Raw genomic sequence first — 12,393 nt, forward strand, 5'->3', positions numbered from 1 at the left:
AATGGCTGGTGTGGAAATTCCCCGGAGCACACCTTTGTACCTGCTGCGGTTCTTAAGAGCATCCCTGTTAGATCAAGATCAGAAGTCCAACATCTGGTCTCTGGGTGACCAGCCCAATATCCCTCGAAGCCGAGCATGCAGGCCAATTCCTCCGCTGGTCATTGCGCCCAGCAAACAGTAGTTAGAGGTGCTCAGTTTGTGGAACTCATTGCCACCTGATGTTCAAAGGCAAACGGTGCCTGGTGTGAAAAAATACTGCATTTTTGCCTGTCCTGGATCCACCGCCCATCAATTTCATTGAGTGACTCTGACAGAGGGAGAGATTTGTGTGTTTTTTTTAACTTCCACACTATCTGTAATTAAATGTGCCTCATGCGTCCGCCCACTCGCCGGTCATCATCTTTTCTTGTTTTAAAAGATTTTATTTTCAAATTTCAAATTGAAAAAAAAACTTTTAAAAACTTCTTATTTTCAAATGTCATAATTAAACATATAATACAAACATAAACAATAGATAAACTCTACAGACTTGAAATCTACAACAGACTGATAATAAGCTTTCTCTGGGTGAACATAACCAATTTTGTTCCCATATTATAATCTTCCCTATGTTTGACTTTACTAGCTTAGTCACATTAGGTGGCTCAGAGCAAGGTGGTCTTTGAAACCAGAGGTGTGGGCCTTTCTTACTCACTCCAGGTTGCCTTCTGCAGGTGCAGGAAGCTGGCATCTTGGAGCTCATCTCCCCCGAAGAACGCAAGAGGCAGGAGGTGAGTGAAGCCCCCCACCCCACCCCCGGGTGGGGAAACAGCGCTGGAAGGAGTCAGTGCCGGCAAATGTTGAGAAATCGAGACGAGGCACACTGGAAATTCCATTCCCCGGCTTCGCAATTTTCCTGATGAAGTAATTGAACGTGTCAAGAGTGCTTTCCCCCTCTCCACTGAGAAACTGCCCCACGTCTCTCATACTTAGAGCTTCTATGGCCTCATGGCAAAGACATGCATCTGGGACCCGGCTTCCTCTCCCTCCCCGTGCCACCCTTATTGTACCTGTGCATTTTTTTGTTTTTTCTCTATTCATGAAAAATTTGTCTCTTATTTTCTTTTTCTTTTTTAAATGCAGGCCATTTTTGAGATCATCACTTCTGAGTTTTCCTACATGCGCAGCCTGGACATTCTGGTGACCCACTTCCTGAAGTCCGAGGAGCTCAAGGAGACGATGACGCAGACCGAGCACCATCACCTCTTCTCCAACATCGGGGATATCCTGGCGGCCAGCAAGAGGTAAAGGGCAGGAGGCCACGTGTGGCCCAATCAATGTCGGCGTGCAGGTCTAGGGGATGTATTTGGTTATTAGCGATTGTGGCAGCCTGAACGGTACTCGATACACAGGCTGGGTGTCTTCAGTGCTAAAACCCCCATTGTGTTTCGGTACCAGCATGGTGTAGTGGTTAAGAACGGTGGTTTGGAGCGGTAGACTCTAATCTGGAGAGCCAGGTTTGATTCCCTGCTCCTCCACATGAGCGGCGGAGGCTAACCTGGTGAACCAAGTTGGTTTCCCCACTCCTCCGCACGAAGCCAGCTGGGTGAGCTTGGGCTAGTCACAGCTCTCTCGGCCCCACCTACCTCACAGGGTGTGTGTTGTGGGGAGGGGAAGGAAAGGTGATTGTAAGCCGGTCTGATTCTTCCTTAAGTGGTAGAGAAAGTCGGTGTATAAAAACCAACTCTTCTTCTACCAAGGGCTGAACTTGCACAATGCAGGAAGTCTTCCAAATCAAATTGTGGTTCGAGTGAATTGTGTGGGTGTTCCAGTGATCTTGCAGGAAGGGGCTTTAATTCCAGTTGGGGGGAAAGACAGGCTGCCTTGTTGTGCCTGTCTTCCCCCCCTCCATTTTCTAGTCTGTACCAATTCATGCACGCAAGGACTTGTGTACGTTCAAAAATGAAAGTGTAGGCTCTGTGCAAACGGGATCATTGAATACCTGGTGTACGTTCAAAAATGAAAGTGTAGGCTCTGTGCAAACGGGATCATTGAATACCTGGAGGTTTGGGGCTGAGGCCTGTGAACAGTAACCCCAGTCAGCTCCCTCCATGTGTTTGGGGGGGGGCATGGCTCAGTGGTAGAGCATCTGCTTGGCATACAGAAGGTCCCAGGTTCAATCCCCGGCATCTCTAGTTAAAGGAACCAGCCAAGTAGGTGATGGGAAAGACCTCAGCCTGAGACCCTGGAGAGCCGCTGCCAGTCTGAGTAGACAATACTGACTTTGATGGACCAAGGGTCTGATTCAGCATAAGGCAGCTTCATGTGTTCATTTGTGCTCAGAGCAGAGCCTGAAAGAGACTCCTCTTGACTATCAAAAGTAGTAGGAAGGGTAGTCATGGTTCTTTTGTGTCTTAGTTTCTTTGAGGACTTGGAAAAAAGGCATCAGGAGCATCTCCTGATCAAGGACATCAGTGACATTCTGGAAGATCGGGCAACCAACCATTTCAACCCCTACGTCATCTACTGTTCCAATGAGGTCTACCAGCAAAGGACCCTTCAGAAGCTGTTGTGAGTGCCTTCCAATATTCCTCATCTGTCTGGCTTTCATGGCCCATGAGAGAACCGTCCCCCATAAATCTGCCCCAACCCTTATCAAATCCCTCTAAGCCCAAGGCCATCACCGCGTCTCATAGTGGTGAGTTCCACAAGCCCAACTCTTTGTTGCGTCTCAGCTGAGCCCAAGTAGAAATGGCCAAAAAGGAGCCGAAGCGAGAACTGAACACGATGTTGCCTCGACCTCTTGCAGGGCCTCCAACCCGGCCTTCAGAGACACATTGAAACAGATCGAGCGGAAGCCGGAGTGCGGCAGCCTGCCCTTGATCTCCTTCCTTATCCTCCCCATGCAGAGGGTGACCCGCTTGCCTCTGCTGATGGACGTGAGTAAAAGCTAGGGGGTGAACGGGAGTTCGAGAGGTGCCTGGCCTACCTATTGGACAGCCAGGATCCCTCGTTGTCTGTCTTGCCCTTCAAAATGCACTAGCAAGCCATACCACTAGACCGGTGGTTCCCAAAGTGGGCAGTACCACCCCCTGGGGGGCGGTGGGATTACCTAGGGGGCACTAAGAGGCAAGAGGGCAGCAGGGGACGCTAGAGGTTGGCCCCTTCAACTGTGTTGTTCACTAATTTACAATAGATCAACCTCTGGCACCATGCTGGCAAATTTGGTGGAAACTATCAGAATTTTTTTCCAGACTTTGAAGAGCTAATACCATTGGATCAAATTCCTCAGTTTTTTTGAATAAATTTCAACTTAAATTTTTTTAAAATGCTTTTGAATAGATATGCAATTAATTGTTTGTTTTTTTGAAATTTTATTGTTATTACCGTCTTTGGTGAGTCATGCAAATCCCTATTTTGAATAATGCTTTTTATAGGATAGGGTAGGGGGGCGCTGGGATTGAGGTTGTGGAACCAAGGGGGCGGTGGCCCGAAAAGTTTGGGAGCCACTACCCTAGACCTTGGTTTGCTAGACTCCCGGCTACCTAAAGGCAGATCAAGTACTGAAACGAAAGCACCTTTAAGAATGCTTAAACTGTGCTTTTGATAGGGTTGCCAACCGCCAGGTAGTAGCAGGAGATCTCCTGCTAATTCAACTGATCTCCAGCCGATCGAGATCAGATCACCTGGAGAAAAATGGCTGCTTTGGCAATTGAACTCTATGGCATTGAAGTCCCTCCCCTCCCCAAACCACGCCCTCTTCAGGCTCCGCCCCCAAAATCTCCCGCCGGTTGCGAAGAGGGACCTGGCAACCCTAGCTATTAATCTCGTTTATAAAATCCAATAGTATGCCAGTTCTCGTTAGCTTTATAGGCGTAGCGTCAATAGAGCGTGGCCCCACCCTTATTGATTTAATTAATTTGCGGACATTGTTTAGCTGGACCAGGGTTCTGTGCAGATGTTGAAGCCCCTCCCTCCCAAATCCTTGGCAAACTTACTCCCCCTGTTGGCCATTTCGGGCATAGCCTCATGGCCATAAAAGCTTGGTTTAATTTTTTAAACGAGCGCTGTTTCCATGATAAGCTAAACTCCGCTCCCACGTTCCGTGTAGCAACTGTGATCTCCTGCCCAAGAGCAGTGAGCAATAAATCCAATTACCTTTGATTTGACAGGATGCATTTAACATCGGGGCTGTGTCCTTTTTTCAATTGCAGACGGTTTGCCAGAAAACCCGGACGCGCAGCCCGGCTTACGAAGCAGCCACGCGAGCGCTGAAAGCCATAAGCAGGGTAAGTGGGCTGACTCGTGCGCAGGACTGCAGCAGGGTCGGCTTTCTAGGATCGGGTCCTTTCAAGGGGCTGAAAGGTGCGTCCAACGGGAGCTTCGAGCATTAATCTCACGTGTGCACTCACAACCTGAGTTCAATCCCAACGGAAGTTGGTTTCAGGTCGCCGGCTCAAGGTTGACTCAGCCTTCCATCCTTCCGAGGTCGGTCAAATGAGTACCCAGACTGGGGAAGGCACTGGCAAACCATCCCGCAAAACAAAAAAAAGTCTGCCTTGTAAACGTTGGGATGTGACGTCACCCCCTGGGTCAGGAATGACCCGGTGCTTGCCCAGGGGACCTTTACCTTATTTACTGCGACCCCAGCCATTTGTCAATCATTTTAATTCATTTCTAAAACAAAAACAAAAAGAAAGTGAATGAAGCAAATGTGCTCATGGGGCAATTTTGGGAAGAAACAGGGAGGAGAAAAACTGATTTGCTCTGTTTTTTGTGCCTTCCATGATGACTCCCAATAAACAGCAGTGTTAGTTTGTTGCAGCAAAAGAAAGCAGGAGTCCAGCAGCACCCAAAAGTCTATCAACATTAATTCCACTGTAAGCACTCCTGAACTGTAAGCGTGAACTGTCCCTAGAAGCTAAAATGACTAAACTGAGGCTATTGTACTTTGGTCGCTTTATGAGAAGACAAGAGTCACTGGGAAAGACAGTCATGGTGGGGAAAGCTGAAGGCAGCTGGGAAAGAGGAGGAAGAAGGAGAGTTGGTTTTTATATGCTGATTTTCTCTACCGTTTTAAGGAGAGTCAAACCGGCTTACAATCTCCTTCCCTTCCTCTCCCCGTAACAGACACCTCGTGAGGTAGGTGGGGCTGAAAGAGTTCAGAGAGAACCATTACTAGCCCAACGTCCCAGCCAGCATGGTGTAGTGGTTAAAAGCGGTGGTTTGGAGCAGTGGAGTCTGATCTGGAGAACCGGGTTTGATTCCCCACTCCTTCATATGAGTGGTGGAGGCTAATCTGATGAACTGGATTTGTTTCCCCACTCCTGCACGTGAAGCCAGGTGGGTGACCTTGGGCAAGTCACAGCTCTATTAGAGCTCTCTCAGCCCCACCTACCTCAGAGGGTGTCTGTTGTGAGGAGGGGAAGGGAAGGTGATTGTAAGCCAGTTTGAGTCTCCCTTAAGTGGTAGTCAGCATAAAAAACCAACTCTTCTTCATGTGTAGGAAGAAAGTGAAGAGTTGGTTTTTATATGCTGACTCTCTCTACCTTTTAAGGAGAATCAAACTGACTTACAATCTCCTTCCCTTGCTCTCCCCACAACAGACACCTTGTGAGGTAGGTGGGGCTGAGGGAGTTCATAGCGAACTGTGTCTAGCCCAAGGACACCCAGCCGGCTTCATGTGGAGGAGCGGGGAATCAAACCCAGTTCTCCAGATTAGAGTCCGCCGCTCTTAACCACGACACCACGCTGGCTCTGTAGGAAGACCCAACATGAGATGGATTGACTCCACAAAGGAAGCCACGGCCCTCAGTTTGCAAGACCTGAGCAAGGCTGTTAACAATGGAACATTTGGGAGGACATTGATTCATATGGTCACCATGAGTCGGAAGCAACTTGACGGCACTTAACACACACAAGCGCTCCAGAATCGGAGCTCGCTTCATCAGATGCATGCAGTGCCCTAGGTCCGTGCTTTTCTGTTCACAACAGAGGATTTCTCAATCTCTGCAGATGCTAATACCCTGCAGATCCCACGCCTTGTAGATGTTAATTAAATCAGTTGTATCTCTGTAATTCCCCACTGCATCTGCTTATCTTGTTTCATCTGGCACAAGATGTTCTGTTAATCCTACTTTGCCTTCCCTTGGGACACACCCTCTCTGAATAAACCCATCACCCTTTTCCCTTGGGACACACCCTCTCTGAATAAACCCATCACCCTTTTAACTGAATCTTCTTTTAAACTGGCCTCTCTTTGTAACATCCTCCCCCATCCTGTTGTGAATAATGGATTTACACTCCCTTGCATTTGATGAAGTGAGCTCTGACTCACGTGGTCCTTATGCGGGAATAAATTCTGCTTCTCTCTAAACATGCCGCCGGGCTCCTGGTTTTGTTTGATCTGTGTTGCAGATTACGTGTAAATTGGCTGAATAGACTAATTAAACCCTCGTTTATGAAGTACTAAGGATAGCACTGAGAGACGACATGGTTAAGGTGTCGGATTAGGACCTGAGAAGCCCAGGTTCCCATCTCCACGAGCCTACAAGGAGGCCAGATCAAAATATCTCCAGCCAGTGTTCGTTGGATTTCTTGATGAATCTGATGCAGCTAAACTGGAATATTTGCTGTCTGATAGAAACCACTGGGTATCCAAACAAGTAGCTAGATTCTGTCTTGGGATATGGAAGACACGGGGAAACAATATTAAAGCTGACTAGCTCAAATGTTCATGTAGCTATTTTTCTGGTGTATTGAACTATTGATGATTTAATGATGTTTTAACTTTGTAATACTGGTCAAGGACCGCAATAAATTATACGACTACTACTACTACTACCTCCACTTGAGCCATGGAAACTTGCTGGGTGACCTTGGACCACTCACACAAAATCTCAGCCCTGACCCCAGCTGGTATTTGGATGGGAGACCTCCAGGGAATACCAGGGTCATGATGCAGATAGAGGCAGGCAATGGCAAACCACCTCTGGACGTCTCTTGCCTCAAAAACAAGGTTGCCGTGAGTCAGCTGTGACTTGACGGCACTTTCCACCACCAAGGATATCACTATCGCAAGTTGACAACCTTTCTGAATGGACGTTCCATGCTGGGTTGGTTTCCCCATTCCTCTACATGAAGCCAGCTGGGTGACCTTGGGCTAGTCACAGCTCTCTTCGAGCTGTCTCAGCCCCACCAACCTCACTAGGTGCCTGTGGTAGGGAGGAGGGAAGGAGATTGTAAGCCGCTTTGAGACGCCTTCAAAGGGAGAGAAAGTCGGCATATGAAAACCAACTCTTCTTCTTCTGCATGCCAAGCAAATCTCTACCACTGAGCCACAGCCCCTAAGTCTCTTTTATCTTTTTCCCCCCTGTGTCCAGCTTGTGAAAATGTGCAACGAAGGCGCCCACACCATGGAGAGGACAGAGCAGATGTACACACTGCAGAAACAGCTGGAATTTGGGAAAATCAAGGTGAGAATCCTCCCCACCTTCCAAGACTAAAATCTTCTAGGCTTGCCTTCCTGCATTTTGGCTAACCATAGAAGTTTCCTTCCATTTTTATTTATTGCGTCATTTACTCTGCCATTCATTCAGGGAGCAACATGCATGGTTTTCTCTCCCCCCAAAAAAATTTATCCTTACAAGATATTAGGTTAGGCTGAGAGAGAGAGTTGTCTTTGTGTCCGAGATGGTGATTCGAACACAGTTGTGGGACTAATGTTCTAGCCTCCGTGACCCTGGCTTTCTTAGCCTGGTTATGCTCTTAAGTAAAGAGCCAGCGTGGTGTAGCAGTTAAGAGCAGCGGACTCTAACCTGGAGAACCGGGTTGGTTTCCCCACTCCTACACGTGAAGCCTGCTGGGTGACCTTGGGCTAGTCGCAGTTCTTTCAGAACTCTCTGAGCCCACCTACCTCACAAGGTGTCTGTTGTGGAGAGGGGAAGGGAAGGCGATTGTAAGCAGCTTTGAGACTCCTTAAAGGTAGAGGAAATCAGGGAATTAAAAAGCAACTCTTCTTCTTCAGCCCATGCCTGCTTCTGTTGCCTTAAGCTGTCCTTAAATAAGCCAACTTTTTCTTCTAAATCATGTGAGAAGTAGGCCTGTTGCAAATTCTGAGTTTTCTCCCGAAGATGGGGGGAGACACCTGAGAGGAGGGATTTAGTTTATGAATGCCTAGCTTATGGAATTCACTGCCACAAGACATGGAGAGGCTTTTAAAAGATAGATTCATGAGCCACTGAAGCGGCTGGATGCGAACGTGGAGGTTTCCCTGGCGTCGCCGCATCCCGCCGGGCGTTTCTGTTAGCCTAACCCAGGGGTCGGCAAACTCATTAGTCAAAAGAGCCCAATATCAACAGTACAACGATTTTGAGAGCCAAATTGAGAGCTCCCTTTTGAGAGCGGGCGCGAGAGCAGGGGCTACGAACCAAGTTCGGAGAGCCGCGCTCAACGGGCCAAAGAGCCGCATGCAGCTCGGGAGCCGCAGTTTGCAGACCCCTGGCCTAACCTGCCTTCTCTCTTCTAGAACTTCCCCCTGATTTCTGCTTCCCGCTGGCTGCTGAAGAGGGGGGAGCTGGCCCTGCCCTTGGCGGAGGAAGGCGGAATTTTCCGGAAGGGTTCCGGGCGCGGGAACTGCTATCTCTTCGTCTTTAACGACGTCCTGATCATCACCAAGAAAAAGAGGTGAGAGGTGGGGGGCGGGCAGGGGGGGGATTGCCTTTGGGGTCTTTTCCTCATGTGGTTCGCGGGAGCTTTTACCTCCTCGAATAAGGGGCAGGGTGGAGCGGACATCGCCGGACGGTAAGCCGCATCCTGTTTTTCGTTAAGGTTGGGCAAGGTGAAAGCCAGGGTGGTGCAGTTGTTCGAACGAGGAAGGATTCCCAACCTTTTTGAGCCTGTGGGCACTTTTTGAAATTCTGATACGGTGGTGGAGCCAACCACAAAACGGCTACTGGAGGAGGAGGAGAAGAAGAGTTGGTTTTTATATGCCAACTTTAAGGAAGAATCAAACTGGCTTACAATCACCTTCCCCTCCCCACAACAGACACCCTGTGATGATGGGGGGTAGAAAATTGGGCTCTCTCTATCTCTCTGGGTTATCTTTCCCAGGCCTTCTCCTGCAAACATCTGAGGAAAGGAGAATGCACACAGCTTTCCTTCCATTGCCCCAGAAAGTCGACTTTGGGTTTATTCTGCCCTGAATTTCCTCGCTTCGGGACCAGCAGGGTGTAGTGGTTAAGAGCGGCGGACTCTAATCTGGAGAGCCGGGTTTGATTCCCCACTCCTCCACATGAGCGACGGACTCTAATCTGGTGAACCGGGTTGGTTTCCCCACTCCTACACATGAAGCCAGCTGGGTGACTTTGGGCTAGTCACAGTTCTCTTAGAGCTCTCTCAGCCTCACCTGCCTCACAAGGGTTGAAAACGCATGGTCACATTATCCTCCTTTAATCTCTGTTTTAGCCAGGATCGAACACACATTAGGTGAAACGCATGCGTTCGATCCTGGCTGAAACAGGGATTAAAGGAGGATAAAGTGACCATGCGTTTTCGACCAAGGTGTCTGTTGGGTGGAGAGGAAGGAAAGGAGATTGTAAGCTGGTTTGATTCTCCTTTAAAGGGGGAGAAAATCAGCATATAAAAACCAACTCTTCTCCTTCTCCTCCTTCTCCTCCCATCTTCTTCTTTGCTAGAAATGGTGGGCAGGGAAGTCGGTGCCAAGCTCTCTGGACCAGTGGTCCGATTTTTGCAGGGAAGTCGGTGCCAAAAATCGGAAGTGGTCCGATTTTTGCATGAGGCAGCTTCTCGCGTCTCATGTTTCAGAAGGCTGTGCGCTAGCAAAGAGCACTTCTGGCTTCCCTCTGCCACAGAAACACTCCAGAAACCGTGTCTGGCGATAAGCAGGAAGCCGTGGAATTTGCTCTGGAATGTCGAGCTGCCGGATTCCTCTGGAACTGCTGAGGGCTGGAGTATGAGAACGAGTCCCGCCGTTGCAGATTTTTCCCCCCTTCGCTCCGTCCTGGAGACTCCCAGTCGCTTCTCCTCCCAGCTTCTCTCCCCTTCTGCTCGCCCTGTCATCGCTTCAGTGACATTTCGGGGAAAATTCTTGCTCCTGAGTTTGGCATGCGGGTTGCTCAGTTAGGAGGGAATGGTGAGGGACGGATGGAGTGTGGGAACGGCTCGCCGGAGCAGATTCTGGGGGCGACCCGGCTTGTTCCCAGGGTGTTGCTTACCGTGGGCGTTGGGATTGAGGAGCCAGATCCGTTCCCATCCAGGGAGACTTCATCCCTTTTTTAAACATCCTACTGTAAAACATCCCACGGGGTCGCGACCAGATTGTCACATTTCTTTGTTTTGATCCAGTTAACTCTTTTGGTAGCAAGGAAAAGAGGCTTAAAAGTTCCAACGATCCCAGATAAGAAAGATTTGGCCTGGTGATGGGCAGAATCCACCCGTCTCTATTCAGAATGGCCTGTATATTTTATGCTGGCCTTTGGCTGTAATAAAGATGAATGAATGAAATGTTTCCGAATGGCCTTGGTTTTTCCAAGCCTTTTTGGAGAATTGTGAGAATCGGCATAGTGTAGTGGTTAAGAGTTCTGGAATCGGATCTGGGAGAGACCCGGGTTCAAATCCCCGCTCTGTCATGGAAACGTGCTGGGTGACCTTGGGGCGTTCAGGCTAACCTCCCTCAGGTGGGAAATAAATGAACTAAATAAATGAAATGGCCCCTCGGAGCCGCAGCAAAAGCAAAGTGTGGTTTTTTTTTTTAAGCTGTTCCTCACTCTCTGTGACTTCTGACTTACAAAATGCTCCGAACTTGTATTGCTAAAGTGTATTCTGGGAAGTGTAATTAAAAAAAAAAACCTTCTGATTCACACAGGGGGGAAAACCCTACAATTCCCAGAATCCCATTGGCAATGAAAGTTCCTTAGAAGCACCACTAAGGTGTAGTTGTTATCGTGTTGGGATGAAACCATGGAGGTTCGAATTCCTTCTCTGCCGTGCGGTTCTCTCATGAGCTAGGGTCAGGCTAGGCTGGGAACACCCATCTCCCAAGAAGGTTTGGGGGCTAAAATGGAGGAGGGAGATAACCCGTAAGGTCCCTTGAGCTCCTTGGCAGGAAGGGCTGGATAAAAACGCAATGGATGGAAGTCACCGCGGGAGTGAGAAGTTTGTATGTTAAATTGTGATTTAATTCTGTTACGGATGTTGTTGCTCAGCTTGGTTGTTTTTTCCCCCCTTCAGGGTCTTACTGTCTGTTTCTTCCTTTCAGCGAGGAGAGTTACGCGGTTCTTAACTATGCCATGCTGGATCAGATCTCGGTGGAAAAAATCGAGAACCCCGACGATCCCTCTTCTCCTTCCGGCAAGCCGGGGTCCAGCGGCGTTCTCCGCAGCGGCTACCTATTTCGCGTGATCATGAACAAGGACAGCGAAGGCAAGCGGGAGGTGATTGTGCTGGCCGCGGAATCCCTGTGAGTATTACGCGGGTTGACCGCCGGTTCCCCGGAGCGCAGGCGCAACTGGTCGCTTTTTAAGGCTTTGGGTTCAAAATCGTTTCATGCAAATTTTACACGTGCATAATTTAATTTCAGGGCTGGGCACAAACTTGTTGCGCGCACGTAGCCAATCAGTCGAGCCCCGTCCTTTTCAGCACAAAGCTGAGCCAGTTTTATCATTTTCCGTTTAATCTGTCCCTTCATGAACTGGTCCGTTTCCAAGAGGAATTTGTCCACCTATAATCCTGGTGGTTCACCACATAGGGGCAGCAACACACTGATCATGAGCCTCTGATTCTAACCCCGACAGGTGGGTATCCAGCCCTCCCTATTAGTCTCCATGCAGGAAAGTCCAGAAGGCCGTGCAAATGATTAGCCCAGCAGTGGGGCAGCAGTCTTGAAGAGAACATATTTAGAACATAACAAGATAAGAGAGGCCCTGCTGGATCAGACCATGGCCCATTAGGTCCAACAGTCTGTTCACACAGGGGCCAACCAGGTGCCTCTAGGAAGCCCACAAACAACACGACTGCAGCAGCATTGTCCTGCCTGTGTTCCCCAGCACCTAATATAACAGGCATGCTCCTCTGATCCTGGGGAGAATAGGTATGCATCATGACAAGTATTGATTTTGACTAGTAGCCATGGATAGCCCTCTCCTCCATGAACATGTCCACTCCCCTCTTAAAGCCTTCCAAGTTGGCAGCCATCACCACATCCTGGGGCAGGGAGTTCCACAATTTAACTATGCATTGTGTGAAGAAATACTTCCTTTTATCTGTTCTGAATCTCTCACCCTCCAGCTTCAGCAGATGACCCCATGTTCTAGTGTTATGAGAAAGGGAGAAAAGCTTCTCCCTGTCCACTTTCTCCATACTATGCATAATTTTATAGACCTCTATTATATCTAA

The 12,393-nt window shown here is 48.8% G+C and overlaps 1 protein-coding gene across 1 annotated transcript in view; it reads left to right on the forward strand.

Annotated features, from left to right (window-relative positions):
* Positions 1–12,393, forward strand: part of ARHGEF16 (Rho guanine nucleotide exchange factor 16) — a 28,809-nt gene that overhangs the window by 11,198 nt on the left and 5,218 nt on the right. The window contains exons 4-11 of the mRNA XM_056865240.1: positions 714–770; positions 1,123–1,283; positions 2,398–2,550; positions 2,789–2,918; positions 4,194–4,268; positions 7,362–7,454; positions 8,507–8,664; positions 11,258–11,458. Of these exons, the coding sequence (XP_056721218.1) occupies positions 714–770; positions 1,123–1,283; positions 2,398–2,550; positions 2,789–2,918; positions 4,194–4,268; positions 7,362–7,454; positions 8,507–8,664; positions 11,258–11,458 (1,028 nt within the window). The remainder of the gene's footprint in view (positions 1–713; positions 771–1,122; positions 1,284–2,397; positions 2,551–2,788; positions 2,919–4,193; positions 4,269–7,361; positions 7,455–8,506; positions 8,665–11,257; positions 11,459–12,393) is intronic.

Source organism: Euleptes europaea, chromosome 19 (genome assembly GCF_029931775.1).
Source record: "Euleptes europaea isolate rEulEur1 chromosome 19, rEulEur1.hap1, whole genome shotgun sequence".
Taxonomy (NCBI): domain Eukaryota; kingdom Metazoa; phylum Chordata; class Lepidosauria; order Squamata; family Sphaerodactylidae; genus Euleptes; species Euleptes europaea.